At 45.3% G+C, this 15,702-nt stretch overlaps 1 protein-coding gene across 16 annotated transcripts in view; it reads right to left on the bottom strand.

The window, feature by feature from the left end:
• ABLIM3 (actin binding LIM protein family member 3) overlaps nucleotides 1-15,702 on the bottom strand; it is a 140,488-nt gene that overhangs the window by 50,003 nt on the left and 74,783 nt on the right. For 15 of the 16 annotated variants that reach the window (XM_083430798.1, XM_083430809.1, XM_083430808.1 and 12 more), the window contains 3 exons: nucleotides 9,449-9,589; nucleotides 5,589-5,772; nucleotides 2,085-2,197 (listed from right to left, as the gene is read on the bottom strand). In XM_083430798.1, coding sequence (XP_083286924.1) covers nucleotides 2,085-2,197; nucleotides 5,589-5,772; nucleotides 9,449-9,589 — 438 coding nt within the window. The remainder of the gene's footprint in view (nucleotides 1-2,084; nucleotides 2,198-5,588; nucleotides 5,773-9,448; nucleotides 9,590-15,702) is intronic. The other variant, XM_083430806.1, reaches the window with a different exon arrangement.

The following is a 15,702-nucleotide window of genomic DNA, read 5'->3' as shown; positions in this document are numbered from 1 at the left end:
AGGAAATACAAATGACACCCCTATCTTAATAATTAACATGGGGCCCACAATCCACTGGGAAGTTCTCCTCCACATCCCTCATTGTAATGAACTATTATGCCCTTGCTCAGTTCCTGTTTCTTTTGAAGTGGCTTGCACCTTACAGGTCCAAATCTGTCTGTCTCCAAGTCCAATAGCATGAATGGAGTCTAAAATACAGATTGAAGCAGCTGTTTCACTTTGCTGCATGGATGGAAGCTGTTTGCAACTCTGAAATATTGGGATCTGAAAGGAGGACAGCTGCCAACTTCATCATTCCTAAAACTCCAGGGACAAACTCCAGCCAAAGATGCCATGAAAGATTTTATTGCATTTCAGTGACATCGTTTGATCAATTGGAGACATCGTCTCATAATAAGGAAGGACAAGACGCTGTGATGTCGGGGTGCAATCATTTCTTGGAGTAGATGCAGAAGCTGGTAAAAGAATATTGTTGTCATCAAGTACACATTTCTGCTATCTCTCTGTTACTTTAGTGGTTGTAGATACATTAGATTCCAAGCTATAGCAGGCCTCCTGCTCCTTTGATAGCATGGAGAAGATTGACAGACACAGCTTCTGCCTCCCATCCAAAGGAAAGAAGATGTGCCCTAGACTGCATCTCACAAGACGCCCCCCATCTTTCATAGCCATGGAAAGGCTAATAGTCAACCCTACCCTGAATTCTCACCCTTGTTTCCCTTTACAGGGCATCTCTTTCCTAGGGAGCCCATTGGCCATGCTGGCTGGGGATGATGGGAGTTGGAGTCCAACAACATCTGGAGGGGCACAGGTTTCCCCATTCCAGATTAAGATCCTCCACACCTGCTAAAAATGCATTTGCTAACCAGTCTGGAGCTTAGCAGTGGGATACAGCAAACAAAACAAACTGGAGGTCAGCTGTAGGCTGCAGATCCAGCAGCCAAGACAGAGAGAGCATGTCCTGATTTTCAGCTGATTTGGACACATAAACATGGTTCAGTTTTAGGCATCAAAAAATCAACCCTGGATCAAATGGTCACAGTGCAGTTATACACACTCATGCCTTTGGGAAGATTCAGGGAGCCAATACTGAGGAATCCTTGTGGGCACCAACATCTTATATACGTGTGTGTGTGTGTGTGTATTAGCTAAGTGCACAAATTTGGAATTATATTTCCAAATATAGGGGTCTGCAGAAATGCGGGTGTAAGTTTGATTTTCTCTTTTAACAGTGCCTTCTTTATGCACTTCTATTATTGTTTCTTAAAATAAGTATTTTAAACCATCCTTCATCAGCTAACTCTCAGGCTGGTCTACATGCAGACCACATTCTCAAACATGGTGCTATGTATACGTAAATCTATTGAAATCAATAGGTACAAGTGCTCTCATTGGATTGTGTTCAGTGTTGCTCGTGTTCGGCAGTTCCCTGCAGCCTGGTCAGGAGCAGGTTGTGACCGGGGGACCACACACACACACACACAGAGAGAGAGAGAGAGAGAGAGTTTTACAATCATTTTGTGCTGTTCTTCCCTTTGCAATCAATGTGTCTAAGTAAACACTAGAGAACAAGAACATCTGTTGCTTCCACACTGACATCACACAGCCTGCATTGCAATTGTGCCCAGCTGGTCCACATCCCAGTGCAGAGCACTCGCCAAAAAAAGTATTGCATTTTTTAAAGAGTGATCGCCATTTAAAACAGGAGTAGAGAAACTTCTTCAACCTGAGGGCCACATAATTCTCTGGACAAACTTCTGAGGACCAGATGCCTGTGGTGGGTGGGTCCAGAGGCAAAACCGGGCATAACATTGAATGTGAATATTCCCTTTGTACACTAGTTTCTCCACAGTCACATAACCCTCTCTATTCTCCACCCAGGCAAGCAAGAAGCACCCGAGTTTCAGGACACATTCCAGCCCAGCAAAACATGCAAGGAGTATGCATAGTGGAGCCAGTGAGAGGTGTGGCCTGAGAAAGATGTACAGCCTGGGCAGAATCTCAAGGGTTCACATCAGATGGAGGATCTCTACACATTTACTGGCAAAGTATAAAAATAATGAGGTAGGGGCTGCTGAACTTACGGCTTGGTCCATGAATCTTGATGGGTTTGTTGCTGATCAGTGAATGGGAGCAGGTTTGGCAAACGCAGTCCTTGCCACTGAATGTGACTTTGTCTCCAATGGGGAACGGCTTCCTGAAAGAAAGGTGAACCCAAGAAAACATCACAAATACTCTGTAGGACTTCAGAGCACCTCACACCCATCATTGGATCTATGCCTCTTCAAGCTATCTCCAGCACTCACTGTTGCTTCCTCTGTTTTTCTTTTATTTTTAAGCCTTGTCCCCCCCCCCTCTGTATGTTGCTTTTGAACATGGTATTGAAAATTTTAATTAGAAAAAAGGGACATTGCTCCATTCTCAATCTCCCCCTGTGTTGCAGTATTACCAAAATGCTGGGACAGGCCAATTTGTTCTGTCATCCCAGGCTTCTCCTATTTCCCCCTTCAACATCTCTGTCATTTTGTTGTCTTCCTTTCTACCCTACTTCCCTTCTTTTTTAAAAAAGTTCCAGAGTCACACTAGAAAGTAGTACAGTTAATATCATTCTCATTGCTTCTGCAACTGAGCAGAACCAATGGCTTAACATCAAATATTATAGCGACAGATTTCATGATCCTTATAACACATCTGAACATTTCAATTCAAATATCAATATTTGGTTCACAACGATGAAAGTCTTATTTTTTTTAACAGAAAAAAATGAATATTGCAGAACTAGCAATGCTCTTATCTGCATATGCAGAAAACAGAGAAGTATGTGCACAAAACTCAATGTAGAAAAGTCAATGAGTGGGAACACACAGGCATCTACTTCAACTATAATTTGGGAGACCTCACACATGTAGGCAGAAGGTATGTGAAAAGAAGCACGCCGTCTGCTTCTAGAATGGCCAATGTGTCATGCAAGGAGTTATCAGGAGTCCTTCATGTTATGAGACAAAAGGAAAGGTTCCCCTCCCTTGGGCTCCTTCCCCCCTCCCACAACACCTACAAATAAAAGGAAGTTGCAGGGAGGGGGGATGAGATGTGCCATGACCCCTATAATAAAAGCAATGACTCCCAAGCCGATGGTTGCCTGGGGCGGCGTGTGTGCCCTGCACCTGGGGGCAGGGCAAGCCACCCATGGGGTGGGGCGAGCCGGGACAGTAAGCTCCATGGGGCCTCCAGAGTCTGCCTGCCTCCTCTCACTTAGCCGCCCTGGGTGGACCGTTTGGGCAGTGTGGAGCCTGCGGGCACCCAAGGCACCACGTCTCTCCCAGGAGAGATGCGTGGCTCAGGTATGCTGCAGGCCCCGTGGTGAGCGCTGCCCACCATTTTGTCACCCCTCCTCAGTGGTGACACCCGGGGTGACCTGCCTGCATCGCACCCTCCTTCCTCCGCCCCTTTAGCTACACACTCACACCATGCTAACTCACTGCGGATACACAATCTGGGTGCATGTTTGTATAGTCAATTTAGCTCCTGTGAAGCAGCAGCTATGAAAGTTGCTTCATCGTGGATTTGAGAATGCCAGTGGTAGTAGCTCAGTTCACTTTCGCCTGCTCCTCTTTCCTGTTTGTTTAAGTCATGAAGATACTCAATGGTTCTGAACACCCCAAGAGAAACCGTGGAAATATTGCAATGGAAGCTGTTCTCAGGGATCCTTTTTACAGAGGATCATTCAAAAGGGTTAGTACACTTTAACTGCCCTGTTCTATTTACACTCAAGATAGTAAAAGATAAAAAAGGAGCACAATCGTAAGTAATTCCACCTCTACCCATGTATATAGGTGAAGCAAGGATTCTAATTTGGCTGGTGACTGCAGTTCATCAGATTTCAGTATCCTGAGAGGAAAAGATGGGATTTTGCACGTGTCGAAGAATGCAGAGCAAGTGCTCCTGTCTATAAAGACACAAGCAATCAAACAGGCATTTGGGAAAAGTAATTGGGGGAAAGTGGGGAATATAGCTTGCAGCAAAGGATATGCCATTGAGGAGAAGGGAAAGACCTGCACACCTGGTCTATACAAACAAAGCTGTATGTGTTAACATACCCTGAACATTACATGCTTGGATTAATTTCAGTTTAACTGAATAGTTAATCACCCTGGAGAACAAATATATTGGGTGGCATAGGACTTCTAGAGAATGCCAGTTTTGTAGTCTGGGATCAGAATGGTTGATCTGTTTCTCATAGGTGGAAGCAGTGATCCCCATCCCATCATGTTTTAAGCAAAAGAAGCTGTATATATATATAGAGGTAAAGTTACAGACTGTCAGGCACCAGGGGTCTCAAATCACCAGTGCCACTATGACAGCTGAACAGAAGAGGCTGAAGCTGTCTTTGGAAAGTAACCCACAGCATGCCAAAGTGAGACAGGGTTTTCCAAACTGTATGTACGACCTTGATCTCCTGAAGAGTTACATTTAAAGCACATGGCTTCCCCAAAGGATTCTGGGAACTGCAGTTTGTTAAGGGTGTTGGGAAGTGTAGATCTTTGTGGGGGTAAACTACAGTTCCCATTATTCTTTGTGGGAAGCCATGTGCTTTAAATGTATGATGTGTGTGCAGCCCATATCTGAGCAGCAGATCCACCTTGATCAACTTGTGCCCAATATCCATCTTGATGTACACTTCCACCAAACCGTGGCTTGTTGAATCTGTTGTCTCACAATACTGGGACAACGTATACATTGCCAGTGGTGCCATAGCTGCTTTTACACCTTTCCTGGCAATGCTTGAAGGGAAAATATTGTGTGGGTGCCAACATTGCTATGTGATTCCTTCCAGCAGACCACAGCAATGGTGGTGGCAGTGACGTGTGTGTGTGTGTGTGCTGCACAGCTAGTGTGGCTAATTAAAGACTAGCTTTTCCTGTCACTCACCCTCGCTCCATCTTTCATTTTAATGCTCTCCTAATGCACTCCCAACACTAAGAATGACAAATTAATAGACCTGTCCCTCCAGAGTATATCTGAGACCTAGAAGAGTTCATAGCCCCCACAGTAGCTTCCCCATTCCCTTGGGAGATTACTAATCCCCCCCTCCCCTGTTGCAGGACCATCCATCCACCCTCAGGCTAATGATTCTGACTGCCAGAATTAACCCCTCTTTTGCTTGACATGCTCTTGATCCTGCCAGTGTGGCACAATAATATGTCATAGAACCAGTTATTGCCTAATGACACATCATGCAAGTATGTACTTTTGAATGTGCAGATACCCACTGTTCTGAGAGCATGTCTAGATATTCTATTTTATATTATTTTAGAGAAATGAGCCCAACGCATGTACAGCTTTTTGTCATTGTGAAGAACGCAGGCATCTTCCAACCAGGCTGTGCTGCCTCATGGTTTAAGAAAATATCATCTTTCATTGCCCTGGCACTCCCCAAGGTGTAAGAAAAGGAGGTGTGGCATAGAGCAAGTTTCTACCACGCCATATCTGCACATCCCACCAAGTGGGTTCAAGCACCTCAGGCTTTCTGTTCGGGGTTCTCACTTATGAATGGGTTGCCCACAATCACAGCCAAACATCCCACTCACCTGCACATGCTGCAGACAAAGCACTTTGGGTGGTAGGTCCGGCCCAAAGCTGAGATCACCTCTCCCGTGATGAAGTCTTGGCAGCTATCACAACGTGTGCCATAGAGCTTCTGGTAGTCATGGGTGCAGATGTATTCCCCGTTCTTAAAGAAGAAGCCAGACTGAGCTAGGTCACAGCCACACACTGCAGAGGGGGAAGCACACACAGACAGAGAAGGGTCAGCCTGTCAGTTATCTTTCCCAAAGCTGACCTGTTCTTCTAAAGCAGGGATGGGCAGAAGGTAGACCAGGCTATACTAGTACATCTCTCTCTCTCTCTCTCTCTCTCTCTCTCTCTCTCTCTCTCTCTCTCTCTGTGATTTGCAGTATAGAATCACATTATTGTAGAGTTAGAAAGGACCCTGAGGATCATCTAGTTCAAGCCTGGTGATGCATGAACATGCAGTTGTCCTATAGGGACTGAACCTGCAATCCTAGCATTATCAGCCCCACACTTTAACCAGTTGAACTATCCAGTTTTTTAAAAACAACAAGGAGGATTTTTTTTGTTTAGGTCAACAGGTTGCTGACTCCCAAATATAGAACAGCAACAACAGGATGACTTTTCCCTTCTAAATTAGGCAACTGAAATGAAGCAAGGACTTTTATGTGAAAGGACAATGAGCTCAATGCAGTTCTGATACTGAGAATAAATTCGGAAGGCTCAGAATGTGCTCAGGCACAGCTTGTTCCTTAATTCCTGTTCTTTAATGTGTTTCTTTCCTGCGGGACTATGTTTGGTAGATCCTGAGTTCTGAGCAAAAAGCAAAGCGGGCCCCACAAGTCCAACATCTGACTGCCCTGTTTTAAAGAGCTTGTGTGAGGTGCTACAACAGAGTTGGGGGTGCACTGACAGAAGGAACGTTCCTTGGTCAGAGCAAAGACACCGAGTTGGGAAAGCAAGCCTGAGAACGTTTCCTTGGGTAGTTGGGATGTGTTTCGTTCTTCAGGGTGCCTACCCTTTAAACCCAACAAAACGAACTAAAGGGCCAAGCCCCACAAGATGTCACTGTTGGGTTGCTGGCAAGGTCCAGGATAAAAAGAGAGAGAGAAAGCAGGCCGGCCTGTTTTGGGGAGATTTGTGCCCTGCTGAGAGAGAGCGCTTGGCTGCTGCTTTGGGAAATTGTCTGTGAGCCTCGGTGCATGACGGCAACAGACTTTGCCTTCTTTAATTGGGAATTAGCAGACAGCAAGAGGGTACCTGGGCAGAGCAGCCTGGCAGAGGGAAGTCTGACCTCTGCTCAGGCAACAGGAGATTTATGCCATCCATCCTGCTTCTCAGCGTGATGCTGGGGCATCGTATCATTAGTGGTTGCTGCAACAACCACAAGAGAGAATGGAAAACGTAGGCAGTGGCATTCCCTGTCTTCCTAGTTGCCCTGTGAGGTGACTGAGAGAAACTTGTCATGAAATGGACAAATGGCTCACTAACCCGCACACACACTTAGACTTATGGAAAGATGGGGAAGATCTGACCTATGGCTTTGGACTGCATCTTTTTGATGTGGTTGTGAAGGACCACATCCACAGCATACATTTGAATGCACTACGGTACCACTTTAAACAGTCATGGCTTTCCCCAAAGAATTCTGGTGCTGAGAATTGTTAGGAGACCCCATTCCCCTCACAGAGCTACAAATCCCAGAGGGGCTGAACAATCAACCCCTCCTCGCAATGAACTCTGGGAATTGTAGCTCTGTGAAGGGAAGAAATTCTGATTGGTGGAAAGTGGCTGGAAAGGTGTGCCCTGCAATTTGCCCTGCAGTCCCCAAGACAGATTGCTGCCCTAGTATGGCTGCTGCACATGAGGTGATTCACCTAGGGCGACATGCTCCATAGAGGGCAGGAGATCCCAATATGGCTTTTGCGACAGCTTCCAACTCAGCTTCTGGTAAATGGAAGATGCAGCCAAAAGCTGAAACCTGGGAGCTGTGATGGCACTGGTTTCCTTCCACCCTGCCAGGCACAGGTCCGGATTTAGGGGGAGGTGAGTGGCACATCTTGCCTCAGGTGCCAAAAGATCTCAAACTGGCCTTGCTGGCAGGTGAATATGAAAGCATATAGACCTGCTTGATTCCCTCTTATCCTGAAGGCTGTGAGCACCTCCAGATATGATGCCTTGCCTAGATTTGCTGGTTGAAACCTGGTGAACCACACATTGCTTTTAGTACTGATGATGGAATAACGGACTGTGCAGCCCCTGCAATTCCTGCTTTCTCACCTTATCTTGGACCCATGAACAAGTTTTCTTAGGAGCCATTTTCTACATGAGCTCCGCACACAAATGTTCAGAGGTTTGGAGTGGGCAGCAGGACAGGCGTGTTCAGAGCCCATCGCTTCAGCATGTTCTGAGCCCATGCTGAGTTCTGCTGAGACGTGAGTGTTGGGAAATACTTCAGCTCATCCTTGCCCTGCAGATGGAAGGGTGGCTGGGGAGGAGCAACGTTGAGATCTTGTAAAACTTAATGGCCCAGAACGGATGCGAAAGGGCTCCTTAATGCAGTTATTGAAACAGCTGCTCTTATGAAGGGGCAGTAACCGGATCTATAAATTTTACAGTGGGAATTGTCAGAGCTAGATAAGGCACCCTGTTAATTCCCACTCTTACTGTTTTCCACAATTTATTTTATTTAATTAATTAATTGATTAAATTTATGGCTCGCCCTTCCTCCCCAAGGATCCCAGGGTGGCAAACGAGTGATTAAGCAATGCATACATCTTAAGAGCATCTTTAAAACAATCTCAGTACAGATGCTGACTGGGAAAGAGCTCAACTTTAAAGGCCTTTTGGAAGAGGAAACTTTTCAATAGGCACCAAAATATGGCCCCTCTTTAATATTTAAGGGGAAGAAGCAAGTTTTCCTTGCTGCGTCCAGCACTTCGCTCTTGTCTGTGTCTGGCATAAAAGTACAAAAAGGCCTTCATGAGAGGCTTTGCATTTTGCCACTGAATCCCTGCAAAATATTCAAAGTGCATGTGCCTTTTTTGCTCTGCAATCTCTCATCAACAAAAATAAATAATAGCAAAATAGAAACGTTTGGCAACTTTCCAATATTTGCAAATATCAGCTTCAGCTCTAGCCCTAATGCAAAAATATGTGATTTGAAGGCTGCAGCATTCTTCCAGACCTTCCAAGTGCCCCTATTTTCCAGGGATAGTTCTGGATTTACAGCAGCCATCTCGGTTTCTGATTTGATCCTGGAATGTCCTGCTTTTCCTTAGGATGTCCCTATGTTAATTGGAGAAATGTTGGAGGCTATGCAGTTATGCAATCCCCGAGCCATCACAAGGCAGCCCTGTATCGGGAATTTTTATAATCTTTAATGTTTTATTTTGTTCTTATATATGTTGGAAGTCGCCCAGAGTGGCTGGCGCAACCCAGTCTGATGGGCGGGGTCTAAATTATAGAATCATAGAATCTTAAGAGTTGGAAGGGACCTGGATGGTCATCTAGGCCAGTGCAGGAATCTCAGCTAAAGCATCCTTGACAGATGGCCATTCAACCTCTGCTTAAAAAGCTCCAAGAAAGGTGAGTCCACCACCTCTCCCATGGGCAAAAATTAATTTATTGTTGTTACTATAGAATTTTCAACGGAGATATGTTGAAGGGTATATCCTTTGCCTTTCCTCATTGTCACAATCAGTAAATGGACGCAGTGAATCCATAAGCTTCGGACAAGTGTTGAGTGCTTCTCAAATGCTAAACTGAACACTGCCTTTGCTTGTGAAGGGCTTGATCCTGTTGAATGGGGAGGAATGCCTGACTCTAACCTTTGTGTCCTTTTTGAACAAGGCAGCTAGTCATCCCCCAAAGCACCTACCTTGGCAGGTGAAGCATCTGATGTGGAAGTGATTGCTCTGGACACGCACCACCTCCCCTTTACACGTATCTCCGCAGCGATAACAGTGGATGATGGTGGGACGGCCCCCAGGGTTGTACGGGTTTTGCTGGAAAGGAACTGCTGGGGAATAGAAAAGGCAGAGCTTGTTAGCAAGCATGCAGGAGGACCGATAGTCAAGAACAGCCAGCTTAGATAAATACATGAGCTGATTTCTTTCCTTGCAGAATTTAGTGTGCAAGCTATAGGGCCGAGTGCAGGCTGGTGTTTCATTTCACGTATTGTTTTGGGAAGTGCAAATTAAGTGGATTTGCATAAAAAAAGCAAACAGATCAAAAATCTCTCCCATTCTTATGCAAAATAAGGGCCTCAGTTCTGCACCTCTAGTCAGTCAGAATTTCAACATTCAGTAAAGCAGCTTTGGGTGGAGCTCTTTCTTCACCCCCCCCCCGGCATCTACCTCTTCATGAATGGATGTGTGTGTGTAAAATGCTTGATATTGGTACACAGGTTAAGGCAACACTGCTTGAGGGTGGAGGCGAGGGGAAGAAAGACCATAGGATCTAGACATTCTTGAAGAGGGCTGCCTTTCCGAAGAGATTCTGAGTTCTCCAGGGAATTCTCACATCAAAAGTGAAGGTCAGATTTGTCAAGGTTAGTCTGACTACTAGACCCTGAGAATTCTCCAGGGAAGCATCTGATGTATCTGTCTCTGAGCCCTTTCAAAGTAGGCAGTAGACGGCCGAGACCCCCTGGAGAATGGATTGAGAGATAAGGGCTTCCTAACCCTTCTGAATCTTGCAGAGCGCCCTTGCAAAGGGAATAGTTTTCTCTACATCTGTTTCTCTTTCTTTGATGCTTGTTCAGCAAAACTATGTATTCTGCAGACCACGGAGGGTCTGTCAACATAACCAACCCCCCACAACCCCAAACCATGCTCTTATTAGGGAGTATACAGTACCAGTAGTATATATATATCTTTTGCCATGTAATGGTAGTGGAGGTTAACTTCACTGCTGCTCAGGGATGATTCCCTTCTTGTAAACGGGGAAGCTTTTAAAAAAATATATTTGGCCCCTTTTGACATTATTTATTTATTTATACCCTACTTAATTTCCCAGGCGACTTCTAAGCACTTTACAAGTATAAAACAATTGCAAAATTCACATGCGCAAACACGCTCTCTGTGAGATGTTCACTCCTGTGCTACAGAGGGAGAGTGCATCGCCTGCAAGCGACTACTAAGGGGAAAAGATATAGCAACAATTCCTCAAACAGCACTGAGGAGGGTGGGGTAGGGAGTGCAGCAATGTCATTGGGCATTAACCCATAGGTGCCCACAACAGTCTAGTCTACACAGCGCCAGCAATTGCAGTGGAAGTGCTTTCTATAGGAAAACGCTATAAACGTTGACAAACTACTGTGATGTGATTGCTCATTCAACATGCCTGCAGCAGAAGCATCTTTTTCCCATGGATCCCCTAAAACAGACTGCGAGCACAGACAGCATTCAGAGTATGAGCTCAGACATACCCACAAATCAATTGAGTGGCTTTGCATCCCTTTCTGCATCAACCACTAATTTCTGGTCCTGAACTACAAAGGCCTCTGCAGCCATTTATTTCTGTCCTTCTCGTTTCCTGACATGTTCCTGGCTCTAATCTTTATTCCTCCAACCACCATCTCCTGCTTCCTTCCACAACTCTGCTGTCCATTCTCTCTTGCTCCCTCTTCCTTTTCCCTAGAACTCCCTCCCAGAACATTCCCTTGGTGTCACCTCCCCCTCCACCGCTCTCCCTTCAGATGCCTCCTTAACAGCCCACTTTCCTCCATGAAGGTCTTTTCTCCTTCTTTCTCAGCTGAAACAAAGCCAAAGTATGCAAAGCTGCACTTTTCACACCTACTACTTGCTAGCCTTTCAGTGGCCCCTCTGTTGTCTCCACATTCTTGGAATTCAGACTGCTAAGTTCCTTGGATCATTTTGCCTGATGGATAAATATAGGGATAGAAGGTGTGGAAGAGCTGCAGCTCAGTGAAAGAGCACATGGTTTGCAAGCAGAGGGTCCCAGGTACAATTCCTGACATCTCTAGGTAGGGCTGGAAATGGTCTCTGCCTAATACCCTAATACCTGGGGAGACTCTGTTGGTCAGTGTAGACCAGGACTCCAAATGTTGTTGGACAATTCTTCCCATCACCCATGTCAACTAGCCATGCTGGCTGACACATAGTCCTCAACTGTCCTGATTTTCCCAGGACATCTTGGAATTACAGAAGACATCCTAGCTTCTGATGGGACCCTGGAATGTCCCGTTTTCCCGCTCCACCATTGCCATGGCTGACAGGCTCAGGGAGGAGGATGAGCTGGTGCTTGCACATGTCTTTCTGTGCTATGCTCACTTGAGTCATTGGGGGGGGGGGTATGCTGAGGCTGATGAGAACTAGAGTCCACAACATCTGAAGGGTACCACATTGGCTACCCTTTGTGTAGATAACACTGAGATAGATGAAGCAATGGTCTGACTCAATATATGGAGACTTCCTGTGTTCCTATGTACTGTACAAATGTTTTTGACATAAACCACCTTGAGAAAACTCTGCTCTGGAAGGTGGCACATAAATTCCTAAATAAATACATAAATAAAATACCAAAATGGGATATCACGACCATATTTCGTACAGGATTTCAGTGCGGCCAGGAAGTACAGTAGCCTACTACTTGTCCAGTGCCCACTTTCCACACTGAGAACAAAGAATCATCCAGACATTCAGATAGAACCAGAGAGCACCAGACATCCTTTTACAAGCAAAGATGAGGGGTTTTTTTTGGGGGGGGGTCAAGGAATTAATCAATATTTAAACAAACATTCATACAAAAAAATCAAAAAATCTGCGCTGGATGATTTTGCCTTCAATTATTATGGGCTTCTGGTCTCTAGGGAAACTTCTCGGTGTCCATAGCAACCTGTCACCAGGCTGGTGAGCTCAGTGCCTGAAAATATAAGAGGACTGAGCATGATAAGGAGAGGTATTGGGGGTGCAGGGAGGGGGGGGGGGAAGAAGCATGGGCTGCAGACTTCAATTAAATGGCAGGGCTGTAGCTGTGACTCTTATCTCCCAACAGAAAGTCCTGTTTCTGCAGAAGAAACTTGGTGAGATCTAACCACAGGATCTGTACTTTCCTGCTTTCTCTTATCTCTGCTCAGCATTAAAGAAGTTATTTCCAAGTTCAGGATTGATTAACCCAAGGCTCTTGTTGGAATTCCCCCTCATTTATGTGACTGGCATTGTTTTCCTCTTTCTGCAGTTGTTTCCCAGGAGTTTGCCACTCCTCCTTGCCCCTATGTGAGAGCATTACAGGCACTGCCTTGCTCCTTTGCAGAGGGACAGTCGATCAGGGCCAAGCTCATTACGCCAAAATAATCCAGTAATAATGTAAGTAGCATTAGGAACCTTGCAGCAACGAGAGGAACGGGGCAGGGGGGAGGGAAAAGCCCAGTGGAATGCCTTAATCTCTCAGTGGTTCACTCCTGCCTGAAGGAGACGTGCTTACTTAGCAAGAAATTAAAGCCAAGTTCACCTCATCTCATCATCATTAATGCATTGGTGCTCTTTCTGCACCAATGCAAAGGAATACATGGAGTACTGTTCTCTCTGGTATAATTCCAGGGAGTCGTAGCTGGGGCAGAGTAGCCAGTGGAGTTTGATGCATTTCCAAACCCTTGTTTCACTCAATGTTCTCAGTGATGAGTAGGCAGAGGGAAAAACAGCAGACAGAGGAGCTCCATAAGACAACTCGGCTATGGTCCCTCCAGTTTACTCACAGAGATGTTATATCTCCAAGATGTTTTAGTGTCTCAGGCAGAGCAGTAAGAGGCATCCTCCTGTAAACCAGGGTGCACAGTCCCCAAGACCAGCCAATGTATTTAGGTATCTTCTGCAGAAGACCCTACAAGCACCTCTACTACTGCCTTATAATAAAAATGAAGCAATAAATTAAATAACTGAGAAACTGCTGACCTTCCATGATGTCCAAAATTTGCCTCCTGAGGCATATGCCTCACTCTGCCTAATGGGAGAGCCAGCTCTGTTTAAGGCCAAAACACATAACCAAGGTGCTGTAGGGATGCCACCCAAACAGCTTCTTGTTGCATGGATTGTTGCCCATGTATTGTGAATTTCCAGGGACCTATCAGTAGCCACCAAAAATGGGAAGAGATTGGATAGAGGGTACTCTCGCCAACATGATGGCATTGATCTTCATAAGCGATGCCCAGGGATAACCTGCCGCAAGGAAGCTTGCGTGTATGTAATGTAAGATACTCTTCTAGCTTTTTCTGGTTTCTCTCTTCATGTGCAAAAGCTAAACATGTTCAATAACTGGAGGGAAACCTCAAGGGGACAATAGCATATTTTATTTTGCCATACCCTTATATTAAACTTTGTACTGTATTGATTGTGCTGGAAATGTTGCTTGGTCCCAGCGACAATGAATGATGGCACATTCTCCATGGGAGCCTCAGAGCCCTGTATTTGGCCTGAATTTTTCAGTGCCAAGTGAAAAAGCCATGTGCAACATATGCAGCAATTATGAGTTTTACAGGTGGCACACACTCCCCCCCCCCGTCATCTCTGACCCTACAACAGTAGCAAAATTTGATTGTGAGCCTTTGCTTTCTGAGGAGACAAGCTAAAGCTGAAGGTCTCTAGCCGTCACTTGGCCATCAAAGATGACATTTCCATTTTGCTTATCATCATGGTGTTATTCCGGCGTACTTGAGCAGGGATCTTCCCAGCAAGCCCTGCTGCATTCTCTGAGCTCTTATCTCCTTGACTCCTTCTTGGCTAATACCAGCTGTGTTCTGCCAGAGGCAGCTGTGATTGGTGGAGGAGCAATCTGTGTCAATTAAACACAGAGGCCATTGGGAGAAGGAGACTGTTGGGGCGATGAAAAGGATTATTATACATGCAGAAAAGTACTGAGTCAGAACTAATGGCCCTACACTGTCACCTCCCTACCTCCCACCCCAGGTAAATGGCAAGTGTCTTGATTATAGACACTTTATAATGCAAAAAGGCAGAACAGATATCACAAATATTGGACTTTGAGGGGTTTAGCACTTGTGGTAAAATAGCCTGAGGGTTCTTTATCTTGCTGTGCTCATTAACCTGCAGCTGTGGGTGTCCGTGTGGTAATTTACTGTTGCATTCATGAACAATATTTCTTTGGTAAAATGGGATGTTGCATTTCAAAAAGGAGAGCGTTCTGTAGGCACTCTGTGTCAAGAATTATGGCGGTGTTATACTCTGTGTGGACCATAGATCAGTGTTAGAACATCTGCTTTGTATTATTATTATGCAGATGGTCCAAAATTCAATCACTTGCATTTCCAGGTAGGGTTGGGAGAGACCCTGTGTCTGAAATCCTGGAGAGCTACTGCCAGTCAATGTGTAGACAATACTGAGCTGGATGGGCTCTAATGCAATTGAGTTCTTATGTTCCTATATTTTGATACAACAGACTGAATGGAAAAAAGAGGTAGAAAACCAGGGCGGAAACTCCCATTTTCTGTCTCTGTCTCTCCCCACCACTCTCTCTCTCTCTCTCTCTCTCTCTCTCTCTCTCACACACACACACACACACACATCTTCAAACACTCATGCACCTGCATTTGCAAACCCTGACACCAGCCAGGTTTCCAAGATGCATATACATGGGTGTTTAAAGATGTGTTTGTGGCATCTCCACTTAGACATGTTTCTTGCAGAAGACAGTGGTATAATTCCAGCATTTCATGCAGCAACCATAATGCATGGAGCTGTGAGCCATTAAGTTTAGAATCACAGAGTACGGCATGTGGAATGGTACCCAGAGTGCCAGAGGCAGTAGATTTGAGTTCTGAAATGAAGGAAGTGTCTAACATAATCCTGTCTATTTACTGACCTAGAGGCATGACAGCTGACTTAAGTTGCTAAATCTAGTATAAATGTCGTGCATGAGAATCTCCTAAATGCCCGATATAAAGTATCTACAAACCACCGCAGCAGCAGACAGAAGTGGTTCTCATGAGGAGGGATCTATAGACTTACTTGTGGTTATGACAAAAGCAAACCCTGACTACCTTTCTCAATGTATTAACTGGTGCAAAAGTGTAATCAAAAGAGTGTGCACAAGGTAGTTTAAGGGATCCGGCCAAAAACAGACTATAGACCACATCTACATCATACATTAAAACAT

This window comes from Podarcis tiliguerta (genome assembly GCF_965153285.1).
Source record: "Podarcis tiliguerta genome assembly, chromosome: 2".
Taxonomy (NCBI): Eukaryota; Metazoa; Chordata; class Lepidosauria; order Squamata; family Lacertidae; genus Podarcis; species Podarcis tiliguerta.
The sequence above is the reverse complement of the archived record's forward strand: the minus strand, read 5'-3'. Positions and strand labels throughout refer to the sequence as shown.